Genomic DNA, 18,797 nt, shown 5'->3' with positions numbered 1-18,797 from the left:
TCATTCAAGCGTTTTAGGAAGGGGAAGGGACACAGGCAAAACGCAAGCTCTCTCAGCACATTTATTTTAGTGTAAACTCTCCAATGCCTCCCTCCGCCGCACCACCCTTAGCCTCTTAATTGGTGAAACGCAGCGCCTTCCTTACTTTGCTCTTGTCACGCTCCTCTCTTTTTTGACCAAAAACCTCCAGTGGGTAGATGTTAGGGAGCTTCTCCTTCAGTTTACAGCGCCCCTCCCCGCATCGCGTTTTTCTTAGCGCAATAGCTAACATTCATTGAAACTCCTTCAACAGACGCGTGGGTTTATATCATTGTACGAGTATTCACTGAGCGCTCAGAGTGGGAACGTTAATCAGCAATGAAAATATTAACCTACTTTCAAGGATACTTTTTTTTTTTCAACTTAAAAGCCTAAAAAAGAAAAATCTCAGTTCACTTCTGAAAAGAAATCTTCACCCTCAAGCTCTCGCCCCTGCGCCTCACTGAACGGCACTGGCCACAAGGGGGCAGTGGCGGCCATAGAGTCGAACCTGGGGGTGTGCGCGGCGGCTCGGCCATCGGTTGCTCTCGCCTGGCGCGAGGCTCTCGGCCTTGGATTAGCGCAGCTGGGGACGTGGGAGGCCGCGGGCCCCGCCCCCGACCGGTGGCGGCGGCGGCCCAGCTCGGCAGTCTGCGCTGCAAGCGGAGCGGCGCGGAGGGCGCGACCAGCGGGTGGGGGCCCAGGAGTGTGTACTGCCTTCCGGGCTACTCTCCGCGCGCTAGGGCGCGGGCACCACCGCAGGCCCCTCGGGCGGGCGCCAGGCTCAGGGCGCCGGAGGTCGGGGGGCAGCCCATCGGGGTGCCGGGACCATGGCGCTGCGCGCCCGGGCGCTCTACGACTTCAGGTCGGAGAACCCGGGCGAGATCTCACTGCGGGAGCACGAGGTGCTGAGCCTGTGCAGCGAACAGGACATCGAGGGCTGGCTCGAGGGGATCAACAGCCGCGGAGACCGCGGCCTCTTCCCGGCCTCTTACGTGCAGGTGATCCGCGCCCCCGAGCCCGGCCCGGCGGGCGACGGCGGCCCGGGCGCCCCGGCCCGCTACGCCAACGTGCCACCCGGGGGCTTCGAACCCCTGCCTGCCGCGCCGCCCACTTCTTTCAAGCCGCCGCCCGACGCCTTCCAGCCCCTGCTGCAACCGCAGCAGGCGCCGCCGGTGAGCACCTTCCAGCCGCCGGGCGCGGGCTTCTCGTACGGCGGGAGCGCCCTGCAGCCGTCGCCGCAGCAGCTCTACGGCGGCGGCGGCTACCAGGCCAGCCAGGGCAGCGACGATGACTGGGATGATGAGTGGGACGACAGCTCCACCGTGGCTGACGAGCCGGGCGCACTGGGGAGCGGCGCTTACCCGGACCTCGACGGCTCGTCGTCTGGGGGCGTCGGCGCTGCTGGCCGCTACCGCCTGTCCACGCGCTCCGACTTGTCGCTGGGCTCCCGCAGCGGCTCTGCGCCCCCGCAGCACCACCCGTCGGGGGCCAAGAGCTCGGCCACCGTGAGCCGTAACCTCAACCGCTTCTCCACCTTCGTCAAGTCGGGCGGGGAGGCTTTCGTGCTGGGTGAGGCATCGGGCTTCGTGAAGGATGGGGACAAGCTGTGCGTGGTGCTGGGCCCCTATGGCCCCGAGTGGCAGGAGAACCCCTATCCCTTCCAGTGCACCATCGACGACCCCACCAAGCAGACCAAGTTCAAGGGCATGAAGAGCTACATCTCGTACAAGCTGGTGCCCACGCACACGCAGGTGCCGGTGCACCGGCGCTACAAGCACTTCGACTGGCTGTATGCGCGCCTGGCCGAGAAGTTCCCGGTCATCTCGGTGCCCCACCTGCCCGAGAAGCAGGCCACCGGCCGCTTCGAGGAGGACTTCATCTCCAAGCGCAGAAAGGGCCTCATCTGGTGGATGAACCACATGGCCAGCCACCCGGTGCTGGCACAGTGCGACGTCTTCCAGCACTTCCTGACCTGCCCCAGCAGCACCGACGAGAAGGCCTGGAAGCAGGGTAAGAGGAAGGCCGAGAAGGATGAGATGGTGGGCGCCAACTTCTTCCTGACCCTGAGCACACCCCCCGCCGCCGCCCTCGACCTGCAGGAGGTGGAGAGCAAGATCGAAGGCTTCAAGTGCTTCACCAAGAAGATGGACGACAGCGCGCTGCAGCTCAACCACACAGCCAACGAGTTCGCGCGCAAGCAGGTGACCGGCTTCAAGAAGGAGTACCAGAGGGTGGGGCAGTCCTTCCGCGGCCTCAGCCAGGCCTTTGAGCTGGACCAGCAGGCCTTCTCGGTCGGCCTGAACCAGGCCATCGCCTTCACCGGAGATGCCTACGATGCCATCGGCGAGCTCTTCGCCGAGCAGCCCAGGCAAGACCTGGACCCGGTCATGGACCTGTTGGCGTTGTATCAGGGCCACCTGGCCAACTTCCCCGACATCATCCACGTCCAGAAAGGTAAAGCCTGGCCTTAAGAGCGGACGGTGTGGGATGTGTTGTTCAGGCTGAGAGGGTCACTTTGACAGAAGTCCCATTGTCTGTTTCAGATTAATATCCCACAGGTCGGGATCCTGGCAGGAATGTGGGCGGCCAGGCGGTGCCCCAAGGGTAGGGCGGATGGTGGGCTGGTAGCTTCCTCCTTAAAATATTTCCAGACAGACTGCGGGTACACTCTTCAGAGGAGGTTGAGAGAGCACTTTTGAAGACAGTGCTGTCATTTTAGAGTTTGAATAGTTGGGTAATGAGCTTCTGGGATCGGTCATCTTGTGTCTAGGGTAGAATCAGAAGGGGACCCAAGCCATGTTAGGCATCCATTTGAACACTGGCAGTGTCACTTAGCCGTGGGTTTCGGGAAGTGTGGAAATCAGGGGCAGGAGTGGGTATCTGCAGATAAAGGTAAGTCCTGCTTTCGCCCCTCTGCTCGTCTCAGCCCCTGCACTGGTAGAGAAATTAGGGTCAGTTCTCTGTAGGTACTACTTAAATGGGGCGGCATAGGAATTTCCTGCACAGGCTTCTTGCTTGCGACCTTTGTAAAATAAGGTAAAACACTCAGCCAAATTTCAGGAAGTTTTAAGAAAATTACTGTCTTTAAGCTTGGTCATTTTGAATTTGGTGTCTACTAACCGACTGAAATTAAGATGTAGAATGTATAGGATCTGAGTATTGTGTCTGAGAGCAGAGTTTCTGGTATCTCAGCGAGTTAGCTGCCCAACTCTCAGAGCTTGTTTTATTTAGTCGTCGTTAGTGTCCCTGAAGACTGAAGTTTGCAGATTGTTTTCTTAGAAAATAAATTAGAGCAGAATTAGAGCAGTAATTCCTGCCTTAACATTACTCGCTGGCTTGCATTCTGATAGCCTGCCTGGAGAGAGGGAGAATGGGGAGGGGTTGGAGTGGGGAGGCAGCCTTGCTGAGAAGGTCTTCGGTTCAGTGTGGGGGAGGGGAAGAGGACGTCACTAACCACCTTCCTGAGGGGGTGGAAAACTCCTTGGGCCAGTGCCTCTGGCCATGGGTAATGAGCCGCTTGCTGCCCTTTCAGGTGGGACAGCTCATTTACAAACAGCCCAGATCTTTAACCTGTTCTTCCTGGTATTAAGCTGAAGTTTGCCTCTCTTGATTCTCTTTCTGTTCCCTGGAAACACACAAAGTAAGTTTCCTCCTCGTCATGTCAGCCCATCAGACCTTTTGGAAAAGCAGCTTCCTTTCCCTCTGCTGCACTCCTGCCTCTTCCGAGTAGGTGACAGGCTTCTAACTCTCCAGAGGGGGGTCCGGCAAACGTGCTGATGCTGGTGTAGTCCCTGCTAAAATGCACTGCCCCAAATTTCTGCAATACTAGTTTCAGTGGAGAAGAGTAACTTGTTTTGACAATTTACATCTTGTAAGTGCAGTATAAGGTTAAATTAGCTGTTTGGGCAGCCATATCACTATTGACCTGCATTGAACCTGCATCTTTGTTCCCTGTGACCCCCCTTTTTTGCATAAATTGCTATGGATTCTTGATATTTTAGTTGGTGCTGGTGCAGCTGACTCTTTGAGCCTTTAATGCAGGGTCTAACATTTAAATTCCACTGTGTTACATCATTCTGGATCCAGTGCTGGGTGCCTTTTTACATGTTTCTGTGAGTTTATGCAGATGGTTGGTAAACAGTTGAAAGGGTGGAGCCAGGTACAGACGCCTGCAGTCACACTCAGGTGGCTTGCTACTACAGGGCAGCATCAGTTCATTCAGTGGTTTTACTGTCCACACACTCAGCCTTGTTGAGTGGCTCTGCTGTCGAAGTGATTAGAAAATACTTGATGTTTGCTATAAAGTCTATTTTTTAACACTAGAACTAAAATCACCTCCTATTGGAATTTGAGAAATTTCCTTCATTAAAAACAGTACCATTTTTACATTGTTTAAACAATTCAAGGGCCCTAAACATAATCTTCAGGAACTTCAGAAAGAACATCAGTTGATATTCAACATGGTTTGTTTCTGCTGTAGCCTTGGTGTGTGATGTACAGGGAGCGTGTGTCCCTGGATAACATGTCTTTAGAATGTACTGCCATTTAAAGCTATAGCGTGCAGTGCATAAAGCTAAAAGCATTTGTTTACAGCCAGCATTTATCAAGGATGCTGGTGTTGGCCGTTTTAGGAATACAGATGAGCTTTAAGCACGGCTGAAGCTTTTTGAACATGTTCTGGATGTTCACATGATTGTATAGAGCAGAAGAAACGTCCCCCTCCCACCCCTACTACACAGTTGCTGTTGGGATGAATCTTCATCTCAGCACTTGGGAATTTTGTTTACAAGTTGTTTTTTCCTTCAGGATCTCAAAACATAATCCTATTGTAGGCCTTACTGTGACTTTTGAGAGAAGAGTCAAAAAAAAAAAAAAAAAAAGTGAAAATCTTGAAGCAGTTTGTGCAATCTTTTGTTGTAAGTATTTGACCCAAAGTTTTTATTAAGTCTTTGTTGTTTTCAGTAAGAGAAAAGTGGTTTTATCCCTTTTACATTTTACATGTTCTAATCATATATTACCCTGGAGAAAAGCTTGGGAACCCACTCCAGTATTCTTGCCTGGAGAATCCCATGGACAGAGGAGCCTGACAGGCTACACAGTCCATAGGATTACACAGAGTCAGACACGACTGAAGCAACTTAGCACACACGCAATCGTATATTAAGAGACCCACATTCAATTGAGTCAGAAAAAGATTAGAAAGTACTTTTTGATTACTGAAGCAGTTAAGAAGGGGAGTTAATTAGTTCTTTTTCTCCCTTAGTCCTTGGGGGGAGAGGACGGGACCATTAGGCTCCTCTGGAGCTTTTTTCTTATCCAGGAAACCGCTGCCATCAGCCAGCTTTCCCAGAGTTTTGGACCTGAGTTCTTCCATGCTGAGTCTGTAAGCCACACGTAACTCTCTAAGTTAGTTACAGTTCAATAAAATTTTAAAAATTCAGTTCCTTAGTCATACTAGCTATACTTCAAGTGCTTTATAGCCAGCGGCTATCATACTGGACAACAGAGATGAGGCCTGTTTCCTTCCTTGCTCTAGGTTCCCATTGGACCGTGTTGAGCTGGACTGTTGGCCAGAGTTTAACTGTACATCCTGTCATGGGTTTCTCTGGCAAATCGATGATCTTTTCACATACTTCCAGATAGTTTTCTTTTCTCGATCACCTGGCATCCCCTCTCTGTATGGACTTAAGGAATAAAAAATAGGCAGGGAAACAGGTCCTGCTAGATCCTTCTCTACAGAACATCCCGGGTACCCAACCATTGAGTAATACTTGTGCAGAGGGAGGAAGTCCACCGGCTTTGCAGCCTGCCTTCACGCCCCATTCAGAAAACCCAACTGGGTTCTGGATGGACATTTGAAGCTCATAAGGAACCATCTCCAGAAAGAGGGTGGAAAACATAAACACCCTGCAGTGTGGTCAGCTGGGGTTTACTGACCATACTTAGTACTAAAACCACCACTTAATAATGGTTTTAGCATAAGTGCTTTCTGCAAAAATGAAGAGAGCCTTGTGTTTCCTTCAGCGAAAAGGGAATGTTAGAATTCTGATTTTTTTTTTAATCTACTGATGAAGTTTTAGATAAACAGACCTATTTTGGTTCATGGAGTTCAGTGTAGGAAGAAGGCAGTTTTCTGTAGTCTGAAGTACAGTAGATGGAATTCAGAACTTGAATTTTATTCATATTTTGCTTTGTTGTCACAGGAGCCCCTTAAATTCTTTGTTCATGGACGGTTCATTGATTGCTGATAACCAGCCTACACAGGTCTATCAGTGAGCTTTGTAACCCTGTGCTCTTGATTTTCTTTTCTTGAAATGACAGCCTCTTATCCCCTTCTCTTCATTGTCCCTGCCTGCTGTATGCTTTTATAATGCCGGTGTTAGTGAGTTTGGTGTGGTGTGTAGAATATATTTCACTATCAGTTTCTTAGCATATTCAATTCTGTTTCCAAAGATACGATTAATCTCTGGTATTTAATGAAGCTTAATCTGGAGGGCAGCGAGTGATGGTGGTTTAAAAGCTTTGGGCTTATCTCTTGGGGAATTCTGTGAAAGGGAAAGACTGTAATGTTAGATGATGAGAAATGTTGGTTTCATCTTTGTTTATGAATCTGGACTAGATAGCCAGAGGCAGTGACTTAAAGGGAAATTGTATTCCAGAGAAAAGGTATAAAATCATGTAAAGGTGATTGGTTGGTAAAGTATAGTCTGAGTATGTGAAGCGGGGATGCAGAACCAGACAAATAAACAGGCAGTCCTGTTTTCTGTGCTCGTAAATTAAACACGCGGGGTCTACTTCACTGCCCTCTGTAAATGGTCCAGACGGAGCTTCCTTTTGAACAAAAAACAACCCCAGGACCTCAGGAATGGTACACCAGTAGTGAGCCTGTCAGTCTTGTGGGTAGAATTTCACCATTGTGCTTCCTGTCAGCACAGGGAGGGTTGGTCTTCTGTCCCCCAGACATTAATTAAAGACAGCCAGAGTCCCGGCAGGGCACTCGAGGTGAGGCTGGGCCACTGCAAGCCCTTCCCTCTCTGCTCCCCATTCTCCTGTGTCTAAACATAGCCCTGAGATGGTTGTGCCAGAAATACAGAGAAGAGGTCTATTAAGCGGGCTGTTTACAAGCTCATCCTTACTTTGAAACGTCTGGGCTAGCAACTGAGGTCATTCACCTTTTTTGCTTTAGTCTCATCTATAACTGTACCGGGGAAACAGTGGAAACAGTGTCAGACTTTATTTTTCTGGGCTCCAAAATCACTACAGATGGTGACTGCAGCCATGAAATTAAAGACGCTTACTCCTTGGAAGGAAAGTTATGACCAACCTAGATAGCATATTCAAAAGCAGAGACATTACTTTGCCAACAAAGGTTCGTCTAGTCAAGGCTATGGTTTTTCCTGTGGTCATGTATGGATGTGAGAGTTGGACTGTGAAGAAGGCTGAGCGCCAAAGAATTGATGCTTTTGAACTGTGGTGTTGGAGAAGACTCTTGAGAGTCCCTTGGACTGCAAGGAGATCTAACCAGTCCATTCTGAAGGAGATCAGCCCTGGGATTTCTTTGGAAGGAATGATGCTAAAGCTGAAACTCCAGTACTTTGGCCACCTTATGTAAAGAGTTGACTCATTGGAAAAGACTCTGATGCTGGGAGGGATTGGGGGCAGGAGGAGAAGGGGACGACAGAGGATGAGATGGCTGGATGGCATCAGCAACTCGATGGACATGAGTCTGAGTGAACTCCAGGAGTTGGTGATGGACAGGGAGGCCTAGCGTGCTGCAATTCATGGGGTCGCAAAGAGTCGGACACGACTGAGCGACTGATCTGATCTGATAACTGTACCATTTTTCCTCTCCCATCCACTCCTAGTTATTTTTTAAGGAGACTTCAGTTCCAGCCTTAAGATTTGGCCCAATCTATATTTTCTTAGTGGAGACAAATTTGCCTTTGGGATTTTTGTTTTAGATGACTGAATCCCTTGGTTAAAGCATCAGTGTGACTGGCCACTGAATGTCTTGGTCACAATCTAGGTGGGACACTACTCACATCACCTTGTCATTGGTTTTTCCTACTTCTTTTTTGAACCGTGAAGCCCTCTACAGAATCCTATCAGGAAGTCTGATCCGTTAGGCTGGTCACTGTAGAGCCCAGAGGTGGCATGGACCCGAACTGCCACTCACGGTCTTCTGAGGAATCTTGGGCTCAGCTGGACTGTCTGGCCTCTTGAAGTGTCATATGCACAGGCTCCTATCTGGTCATTTTTGAATTTTCAAAGACCGTGTGGAACCTAAACAACTCTTACCAACATGACACTTTTCTTTTCAGGCTAAATAATATGCTGTCTCTTGAAGTGTTTTTTAAAACTAAAGTTTCATATCAAATTAGATTTAATTTGCTATCTATTTATGATGACCACACACACACACACAAATAGCACACTAATGCTTAGCTCTGTTTAGAGAGACTGTGCCCAGAAGACCTGAACTATTTGTCATCCCATGTTTACAGAGCACAGACTCAATTTGTGTTAGCAAGAGGGACGGACAGGACTCTGATCCTCATAGAGGTCTTTGTTGTTGTTGCAGTGGAGGTGCAGAGGAAGTCCCATCACGGAGTTTTTTGACTGGTGGCAGGGAAGCTGTGTGCCAGGGTGCTGAGAGTCCCCGGGGCTGCACAGAACAGATGGGGTTGGTCTGGGTCTGATAGGGGGCTGAGTCAACTCTGGAGCCCCACAGCAGAGTCCGGTCACCATGGGCCAACTTGACATCTGGGTGACCAGATGTGAGGGGATCCTTGGGCAGCTGTTTTAACCTCTGTGAGCCCCGTTTTCTCCCTGACAGAGGGAACACTTCCTCATAAGGTCATCATGAGGACCAAATGTTACGGTTCTTAATAGTTGCTCACTAAGCAATTGATTTTGCAAAGTATAAAGGTACTTTTAAGATGGGAGATTCTCTCCCTTAAAAGACAATTCCAGAGATCTTATTATCCCTTCAGGAGGCCTTTTACCACCAGAATTGCAGACAAAGTGTAAAACCGCATAGGGTCACGGGTACAATAGTTGAGTGCTGTATTTTACAGCAGCTGTTGTTTTGCACACCAGGAAAAATGGTGACAGGAATAATCATTGGTGTTACTGGAGTCACCAGTTTGCCGTTGTTCACATTAGGGAGGTTATGTAAATTGTCTCTTGTCAGCCTCTCTCTTCCTCCAGATTACTGTGTCCTTCCACAAGTGCTGGCGTTTCTGAGCTTCAGTTCTGTCACCTCAAACTATGAGGTTCCCGGTTTCCTAGATGTCGTTTTGTTGGTTAACTTTTTTAATAGCATCGTTCCTGCATTGAAAACAAAATATTAAAAAAACCGAAAATAAAATATTCCAAAGTATATAGTGAACATTTTGACCTTGTTTCAGGCTAGTTTCAAGAGCATTCTATTTGTTTATGTGTCTCTGTAATCTAGGGGCATGAAAATCCTTTATCGGTTGGCATGAAAGAAGAGTCACGCACATTTAGTTTGGATCAGCAAACACGCATCCAGGGCTTCCCCTGCCAGGTGTTGCGAATGTGAAAGTGATGACCCCCTGGCCTCCAGCCTGTGATGAGAGCTCCCAGGTGTGCTGGGTGGCTGGAGCAGCCTTCCTCTGACCCAGATGAGGGTGTAATTAATAGGGCCACCAAAGAGAGAAGGTGTAATTGGCTGTTTTCCCTCCTACAAGCTGTAGTTCACCTTGAGTTCTAAGTACTGTCTCCTCTTCAGACGTAGAGCCAGTCTTGTATTGTTGATCTTGCATTTGTAGCTCTGTTAAACTTCAATGTGAATGAATTTTAGCCCACATGTCATTTCTTCTCCCTTTCCTTGGAACTTTGTGTCTCTCACTGTGATGTGACTTTTTTTTTCTGATAAAGAAGTTTTATTTGTTATTTAGCAGGTAGGGAGACACTGGTCAGGGAGGGGAGCTTAACATCATTCAGTTTATTCATGGGATCCTCTGAAAGGTAAACCTGATTTTATTCACAAATTTTTAAGTGCCCATCAGACACTAGTAAAGATGCCACGGTTGCACCAGAAGTCAAAGCAAAGATCACCACCCTTGTAGAGTTTGCATTCTAGCAGGGTGGAGACACAAAGAAAAAACACACACTGAGTAATTATAAATGTGTGTCCAAGTTTGGTATGTGTTCAGTTCAGTCACTCAGTCTTGTCCTACTCTTTGCGACCCCATGGACTGCAGCATGCCAGGTGGGTCCCAAAGCTTGCTCAAACTCATTTGAGCAAGTTTGTTGAGTCTGTGATGCCATCCAGCCATCTCGTCCTCTGTCATCCCCTTTTCCTCCTGCCTTCAATCTTTCTCAGCATCAAGGTCTTTTCCAGTGAAGGTCTTTTCGCATCAGGTGGCCAAAGTACTAGAGTTTCAGCCTCAGCATCAGTCCTTCCAGGAATATTCACGGTTGATTTCTTTTAGGACTCACTGGTTTGATCTCCTTGCAGTCCAAGGGACTCTCGGGGAACCGCACCTGCACCCACACCAGCCTCTCTGGGTCACCCCTCACGACCCAGGCCGGCCCCCACCTCCAGAGTGCAGCGGGAAAAACACCTCGGTCAGAAAGAATCTGGCAACCGGGACCCAGGTGTGCCCACCACCCGCCTCAGTGCCACAGTCTGGGCCTGTCCCCACCTCCAGAGCAGGTCACTGGGGGACCTTGGGGCCAAGGGGGAATGAACGCTCCTAAGGGTGGCACAGAAGTAGACCAGACCGCCAAGCCACAGGCGCTCTGGGTGCAGAAGACCCTCTCCCTTCCCACCGCGGTGGCCTGGCCCAGGTAAGGCTGGGTCAGTTCGTCTCTGCGGCCGGAGGGACACAGGGCGATGCTGGTCGACCTGATGAGGCGACCCCGGAGCTTGACTCTGGAGCACAGTGAGAGTCACCCACCTCATGGTATATGTTAGGGGGAAAATAAAAGTGGAACAGAACAAGTGGACTTGCGGAGGCAGGAGGCAGAATGAGGTATGTATTGAAAAGCATGATCATCGAGGCCTCATTGAGAAGATGAGATTTAAGGAGGTGAGGGAGTTAACCAAACAGGGATGGGGGGAGAGTTCTTCAGGCAGGAGATACAGCTGGAGTAAATGTGCTAGTGTGGGTGTGTGCAGGGCCTGCTGAGGAGCGGCAGGGAGACCAGGTGATGGGTGCTAAGTGAGTCTGAGTAGGAGGTGAGGTCCCAGAAGGTTCGACTTACAGGGCTTTGTAGGTCATTGTCAGGATTTGGAGTGAAAGCCCTAGTTTGACGGGAGCCATTGCAGGTTTTGAGGGAAGGAGTGATATACCAGTAGACCTTTTAACAGACTTACTCCACTTGCTGTGCTGAGAAGAGAATGGGCAGGGATGAGGCATGGTGGGGAGGTCAAAAGTAGGAGCTGCTGCTGCTGCTAAGTCACTTCAGTTGTGTCCGACTCTGTGTGACCCCATAGATGTAGCTAGGGGCCAGTAAATCTGATAATGTGGCTGAGAGATGATGAGACAGTGAGGTTTCACTCTAGATTTATTTTAAAGATAGAATCAGCAGGTTTTCCTAAAGGAACGGATGTGGCACCTGAGAGGAAGAGGAGATGTTAGAGTGAGTCTGGTTTGGGCTTCATCAATGCTAAGAATGGAGTTTCCATCAACTGAGATGAGAAAGGCTGTGAGTGACACAGGGGTGGGGATGGGCTATTAGGACTTGAGTGTAAGCCTTGAGGGTAGACAGGCTCCTGCATTCTGTTCCACATCTCCCCTACCTGGCACATTCACAGTCAAGCCCCAGGTCAAGTTCCTGTCCTTGGAGTATCCCAGCCCTTTTCTAAGTCGTCTTTGCTGATAGAATGCTGACTGGTGTGCCAGAGACTGTATGTTGCTTGGTTAGTGTGCAGGGATCGTGTTTTTACGTTCCTCAAGTATAAAGTTCCACTATTTCATACATGCATAGTAAGTACTTAATGAATGCTTATTGAATTAATGAAGTAGGCACTCCAAAGTACTTCTTGATTAATTTTGAAATAGATTTCTTCTGTAATTTATAGAATGTTTTTGTTTTTCTATTTATGTGATGATGGATAACAGGATTTAAAAGTGTACAGGAAATAAAGATAGGATTTGGATGTGTTTTATGGGTGAAGTCATGAACATGTGAGCAGTTTAAATCTTAGACTTAAGTATCTACAAAATGACTTTCCAAAATTCATTGGAGTGGGGAGGAGGAGAGGAAGTTTGAAAATGCTTCATTTTATGTGCCAGAAGAATTATGTACCTCATGATTGAACTTTATATTGATTCTTGGTGTTTAAACTCGTGTATCGTATGTTTCTCTCCTCTTTGGGAAGCTTTCATGATACTACTCTTTCCCTGGGGTCCCTTTTGCTTAATTCAAAACATGTGAATTAGAGCATGTGTGTTCAGGGTGTTGAGTGACTTGGATGCACAAACCATTGGGTGTGGGTGTTGGGCAGGAGGTGCCTGCCCTCAGGGAAAATGCAGTTCCATGAGGGAGGGAGAATGTGTGTGCAGAAAACTGAAATGAGAGGTGGATCTGACTTAGTGCCTGTGGAATAATAGTGCGTGAGAGTCCAGGGTTGTGTTAGAGGTTTGGGTGGTAGCATTGGTTTTCCCTTTGAAAGATGGTTGTATTTTGCCTTTTGGAGGAACATCGATGGACAGTGCGTGGTTGATCTGGGAATGCTTTAGGATAGGTTTGATAAGCATATAAGAGCTGATACGCTCCATGCCCAGAGCTTAGGTCACTGAGGGAGGCTGACAGGTGAGTTAGCTGTCACTATCCTGTGTGACCCATACAGGCACGGTAGCACATGCCACGGTGTGAAGTAGGGCAGAGGAGGTGTGGTTAACTATGCAGAGTTCAAGGGTGGCTCCTCCCTGTCTCAGCCAAAGAAGAGTTTTGAAAGCAGTTGGGAGTTTGCCTGGTGGGCAGCGCAGGGAAGGGCATTCTGGGCAGAGGGAACCATAAGTACAAAAATCAGGGACTAAACCCGGCTGCCTCTCACATCAGCCTTGGCATGGTTGCAGCTGGACATAGGGCCCCTTCTGGATGCACTGAATCTGAAAGGCAGGAACATGTAGCCTAGACACTGGTGTTCTTAAGAAAGGTCCTTGTGGTTTTGATGCTGGAGGTGATGGAGGGAGCCTCATGGAAGATCAACAGGGGTATTGATGTGCTCGGGCCTGCAGTCCTGGTGACAGGTGTGAAGGGTGGCTCGGGGTGGGGCAAGATGGGAAATTCTTGTAATAATTCAGGCAAGACATGGTGAAATACTAAACTAAGAGAATGTCTTTGCGGGTGGGGAAGAGCAGACAGAAGGAGGTGTTGGCCAACAGGAGTGGGGGAAGGGGCAGGGAGAATAAAATGCCCTGCACACTGAGCCTATGGAGCTGCCAGCAAAGATGCTGGAAGATGCAGCGGGGTCTGCAGCCAACAGGTCAAACCCACCCAGGTGCCTGTTCATTTATAGCACTTGAGCTTAAGGATGTTTTATATATATATGTATATATTTTTTAATGGTTTTATAAGCCTCAATTTTGCCTCAACTTGCAAAGCATCAAATATTTACTGTCTGACCCTTAAAGAAAATGTTTGCTGACCCTTGGAGGTCAAGCAGGTTAGGGAGTTGATGTATGTGTGGCTGTTGCTACCATTTTTAAGTACTTACTGCGTGAGCAGCAGTATTCCGGGCAGTCACAACCATTGCGTCTAATTCCATTCAGGGGTGGGTGTAGCAGCAGAGTGGTCATGAGCCTGGACCTCAACCATATGGGGCTGAGTTCCCACCAGCAGCTTCGCTCAGCCTCAGTTTCTTTGTGTGACACCTGGAATAACCATTTTCTGTGGCAAATATGTCTCTAAGCATTAATGATTAGCTGTTGAGTTAGTTTGCCAGGACTGCTGTAACAAATTACCACAAACTGGGTGGCTTAAGAAAAGTATAAGTTTGTTCTTTCCCAGTTCCGGAGTCTAGAAGTCTGACATGAAGACGTCGGCAGCGCCGCTCTCCCTCCAAAGGCTGGAGGGGAGGATCCTTCCAGCTTCTGGTGGTTGCCGGCAATCCTTGCTGTTCTTGGCATGTAGACTCATGGCTCCAGTCTCTGCCTCCATCTTTACCTGGCATTCTCCCTGTGTGCTCATCTCCTCTTCTTTTAAGGATTCTACCACATTGGATTTAGGGCCCATTCTTCCAGTATGGCCTTGTGCTTGCATGCTCAGTCACTCAGTCATGTCCGACTCTTTGCAACCCCATGGCCTGTAGCCCGCCAAACTCCTCTATCCATGGGATTTCCCAGGCAAGATTACTGAAGTGGGTTGCCATTTCTTCCCCCAGGGATCTTTGATCAAACCTGCGTCTCTTGCATTGGCAGGCGGATTCTTTACCATTGAGCTCCCTGGGAAGCCCAATCCAGTATGACCTCACCCAAACTAATTATGTGGGCAAAGACCCTGTTTCCAAATAAGGTCACAGTTACAGTTTCCAGGTGGATGTGAATTTTTGTGAGGAGATACTGTTCAACCCAGTATAGCTGTTTAACTCCCCAACTGGGTGCCAAGTGAGGCTCAAGGAAGTTGAGTGATTTCCAGGATCATGCAGCTAATAAGGAGACCTAGGATTTGAGTTCACTTTTATCCCTGACCTGAGGTCAGTACTCTTTATGCTACAATAGGTAGGATGCTTGCTAGAAAATTGTTTTATCCTATAGGCAGTCAGCAGCCACTAAAGGTTTGAAACTGAAGCGTGACTTCTGAACTGTGATAAAAGTAGCAAATGTACATTGAGGGTTTTTGTGCATCAGGCATGGTGCTTTGCACTGGATTATATCTATTTAAACCTCATGGAAGATTTTGAGGTAAATTCTCTCATTATCCCCACTTTGCCGGCAGGAAGGCGGTGAGCCATAGAACCTAACTGTGAGCTCTTGGCATGCGTCCCCTGAGTGCAACCTGGTTCCCAAGAAGCTGCTCCTGTTGGCTGAGTACAGACCTGCAGAGGCTTGTTAGTAGACCAGGCTCGAGGCAGGCTTCGAAAGAGCAGGTGAACTGAAGACACCTGTCAGGGAGAGTGGTAGGACTGGTGAGGGGTGGCTCTCTTGAATCTAGAGTTATTGTTTACTTGCTAAGTCATGTCCAACTCTTTTGTGACCCCGTGGACTCTAGCCTACCAGGCTCTCCTATCCATGGGATTTCCCAGGCAAGACTACTGGAGTGGGTTGCCGTTTCCTCCTCCAGTGGATCTTTCCGACCCAGGGATCCAACCCACGTTTCTTGCATCTCCTGCATTGCAGACAGATGCTTTACCACTGAGCCACCAGGGAAGCTTGAGTCTAGAGTTACCTTTGAAGTATTAAGTTTGAGTGACAGAAAGTAGTGATGCCAAGAATAGAAATAGGTAGGTTTAAGAAAAGAAAGAGGGAAAGAGAAGGAATGGGGCTGAAGGGATCCTTAGAAAATCCCATTTTCTGGACTTTTTATTATATTTCGTCATATTGACATTTGTGATTTTCACAAAAGCCCACCTATTGCCTGCAGTGAGAAATCTTTATAAATGCTAGTAAATGTCAGCATGGGTAATCTATAAGTTTTCATGTGTTTTGAGTTATATTTTATGTCTTTTAAAATACTGTATTTCTATTGGTAGATTGTTTTGACTTCAGTTGTTTATTTATGATTAGTTCAGGAAGTCTAGATGTGGCCAGAGTAAAGACTCATAGCCAGTGGAAACCTGGTCCCCGCCATAGGCAGAAAGCAGGGACACCCCAGGGCCAAGAGTGTGCTTAAGTTTAAAACTGTTGATTTAGGAATCTTCCCCGAAGTGTAGTGATTGTAAAGTGATGTGAAGTGCCGATCATAATGGCCACAGCAAACAGCACTGTAGGAAGCCATTAATGCTGGGCTGCTCACCACTTAGTACCCACCGTAGCTTAAATAGCAGCTGGTAACGCTGGGGTTTACAATTACATTTCTAAAGTTAAAAACTAGATATTATTTGGGAAGAATACTTGAAAGAAAGAAAAAGATCCTTTGAAAACATTGTTCTAACTGTAGTAGTAACTGCAGCCCTCTCAGAAGCGGTCCTGGGAATCATGGATCTGGCTTTGGATGTGTACCTAACATGTCTGTTTCTTTTCTAAAGGGCCAGTGCCACCTCACTCTATTCCTTCCCCCATAGAGAAGGTCCTGTCTGCTTAGCAGCTTCTATTAGATTTATGTTAGTCTGTGTGCATGTGTGCTCAGTCGTGTCTGACTCTTTTGCAACTCCATGGGCGATAGCCCACCAGGCTTCTCTGTCCATGGGATTCTCCAGGCAAGAATACTGGAGTGGGTTGCCATTTCCTTCTCCAAGGATCTTCCCAGTCCAAGGATTGCATCTGCATCTCCTGCATTGGCAGGCGAATTCTTTACTACTGCACCACCTCTTAGCTTGGGCCTCCCTTTATCTTCCTAGAAAAAAAGAAACTTAAGGTTTTACATTTGGTTAAAGGTAGTTTCCAAAGTCCATTTTAGTCTTAGGTATAGGTATGTTTTGTTGTATGTCAAAGGTCATTTAAATCCAAAGTGCTTGGCAGCTTGCAAATATCCCTAATGCTGCTTTATTTGTACAGACCTATACCCATGCGTGTATATCAGGAAACAAAAGGATTAGGAATTAGGAACTATCCACTGTGCACCTCAGGCATCAAGTGTATTCTCTGAATTTTAACCACACCATGGATTCTGTTTTACAGCATCAGTTGTTTTATTTGAGTTTTATTGTATGTTCATGATTATCAAGAATATTCCTTCTACCTTATGTTATTATGATTCTGTGGGTAGAAAACCTTTAAGAAAGAAAATGATAAATGTTTTTCTTATCCTCAAATTTTGGTCTTTATCTCTCTTTGCTTGGCCATAAGCACATCAACATTTTCACCATTGTATCCAGAGTCTTCTGAAATAAAAGCACTATTTTTACAGTATTCTCTTGAATCTGTCACCCCAGTATCTTTATCATGTATTTAACACTTAATATAAGCTGAAACACGAGAACCTTTATTATATATAACATTTCCTAGCTGTGAACAGAACAACCTATGCTACCAAATGAGCCACAAGAGATATAATCCCGTGATTTTCATCTTCATTTCTGGACAAGGTGAGCTGTATGGATGTATGTACATAGTGAGTAGAAGTAATCCACTGTTTTAAGATGCGGTGCACGTCAGTGAGTGTTTTCATTCATACTAAATGTCATCCTGCCTGTACACTTCTGCTGATTGCTGAATGGAGCTAAAAGGGCTGCTTAATTAGGAAATAATAAGACTTTTACCAGAACAAACAGCTTCTTATTGTATCTTCAGGACCCAAACTTAGAGGCCTGAGTTCTTTAAGGTTCTTTAATTTTTTTCATCATCAAGCAATCAGGTCTTTGTTGTTGTTATTATTATTTAATTTTTTTTTTTTGTAATTTATTATCCTGGTCCTGACCCTCTCTCTTTTTTTTGAATGACTCATAAGTTCTCATTGTGAATTGAAAGTGAATTTTGAATTACTTGTATCTTTGAATTTTGATAGTTCTTGGCTCTAGGGACATTTTGTCCCTTCAAAAAGTTGCTCTCACTGATGAGTTCAGTGGTACTATTTGCACGCTCTCAAGTTTATTTACATGGTCCAAATCTGGAGCCCACTTAGTCAGACTTGATGCAGGAATAAATAGAATTGTGAGGGCCTGGAGGCGGTTCGTGCATGCCTACTCGGTTGCTCAGTTGTGTCCTACTCTTTGCGACCCCATAGACTGTAGCCCTCCAGGCTCCTCTGTCAATGGGATTTCCTAGGCAAGAATACTAGAGTGGGTTGCCCTTTCCTTCTCCATGGAGGTGATTCATGGGTTGCTTATCCCAACATGAGGCTTCTGGAGGCTTGGTGTGGTGTGGTGCCCTGTGTTCTGGGCCTGGTCCATGGGGTTTTGAGGTCTCAGGCAGGAGGCAGCCCCAGTTGGGCAGGTACAGGGAACTGCGTGGGTTATGAAGCAGACCCAGATTCACATGTAGCTGGCACCTTGTAAAGTTATTTACCTTGCTTAAGCCTCTTGTCCACCTCTGAAAACAAAAGAGTCATCCTTGTTTTTCTTTCCAAGTTAAAGATCAAAACAAAACTAGACATGCAGAGTACAGACCACAGCTTTGCATAGAGCAGGTACTCACATGGGACTGTTTTCCCTGGATGGATAGCCATCCTATCCTGCCCCTTTTATGTAAATGTCAGTCTTTGTTTTGGGAGCTATTTTACTAATTAAAAAAAAAAAATCAAAAAGTAAATATTGGAGCAGAGAGAGGGGAAGAAGAGTCAACAAGTGGGTGGATGGAAACCGAAAGGAGGGAGAAAAGTTTAGGGGGAAGGAGTTACTGGGGAGTTAGCAGGGACCCAGGGGTGGGTACCAGTGATGGGAGGGTAGGAGCGAAATAGGCCACGTTGGCCAAATTAGCATTTTCTTTCAACATTTCACAAGTACCAGGGAATGAAGAAAAACAGGTCTAGCTCACGCAGCTTCTGTACAGCTGTCCCTGTGCCCTTCAGCCCGTCTCCTGTTCTGTCCCTCACTGCCTGCGTTTTCTGGGGCAGGGCCCCAGGAAGACAAAATCTTGTTAATGTTCTTGGCACATTCATGATTTCAAAATTAAATGAAGCGCTTACTTTTTTCTTCTAATTCTTTTTTTTTTTTTTTTTAAAGGAAGAAAATGTAGCCTTTGGATCCCTGTTGCTTAGTG

General features: G+C 47.3%; 1 protein-coding gene across 1 annotated transcript in view; it reads left to right on the top strand.

Annotated features, from left to right (window-relative positions):
* Positions 1-618: 618 nt before the first annotated feature.
* Positions 619-18,797, top strand: part of SNX18 (sorting nexin 18) — a 29,255-nt gene continuing 11,076 nt past the window's right edge. Inside the window, exon 1 of the mRNA XM_006074169.4 lies at positions 619-2,475. Within this exon, the coding sequence (XP_006074231.1) occupies positions 849-2,475 (1,627 nt within the window). The 5' untranslated portion in view covers positions 619-848. The remainder of the gene's footprint in view (positions 2,476-18,797) is intronic.

This window comes from Bubalus bubalis, chromosome 19, assembly GCF_019923935.1.
Source record: "Bubalus bubalis isolate 160015118507 breed Murrah chromosome 19, NDDB_SH_1, whole genome shotgun sequence".
In the NCBI taxonomy this organism is placed as follows: Eukaryota; Metazoa; Chordata; class Mammalia; order Artiodactyla; family Bovidae; genus Bubalus; species Bubalus bubalis.
The sequence above is the reverse complement of the archived record's forward strand: the minus strand, read 5'-3'. Positions and strand labels throughout refer to the sequence as shown.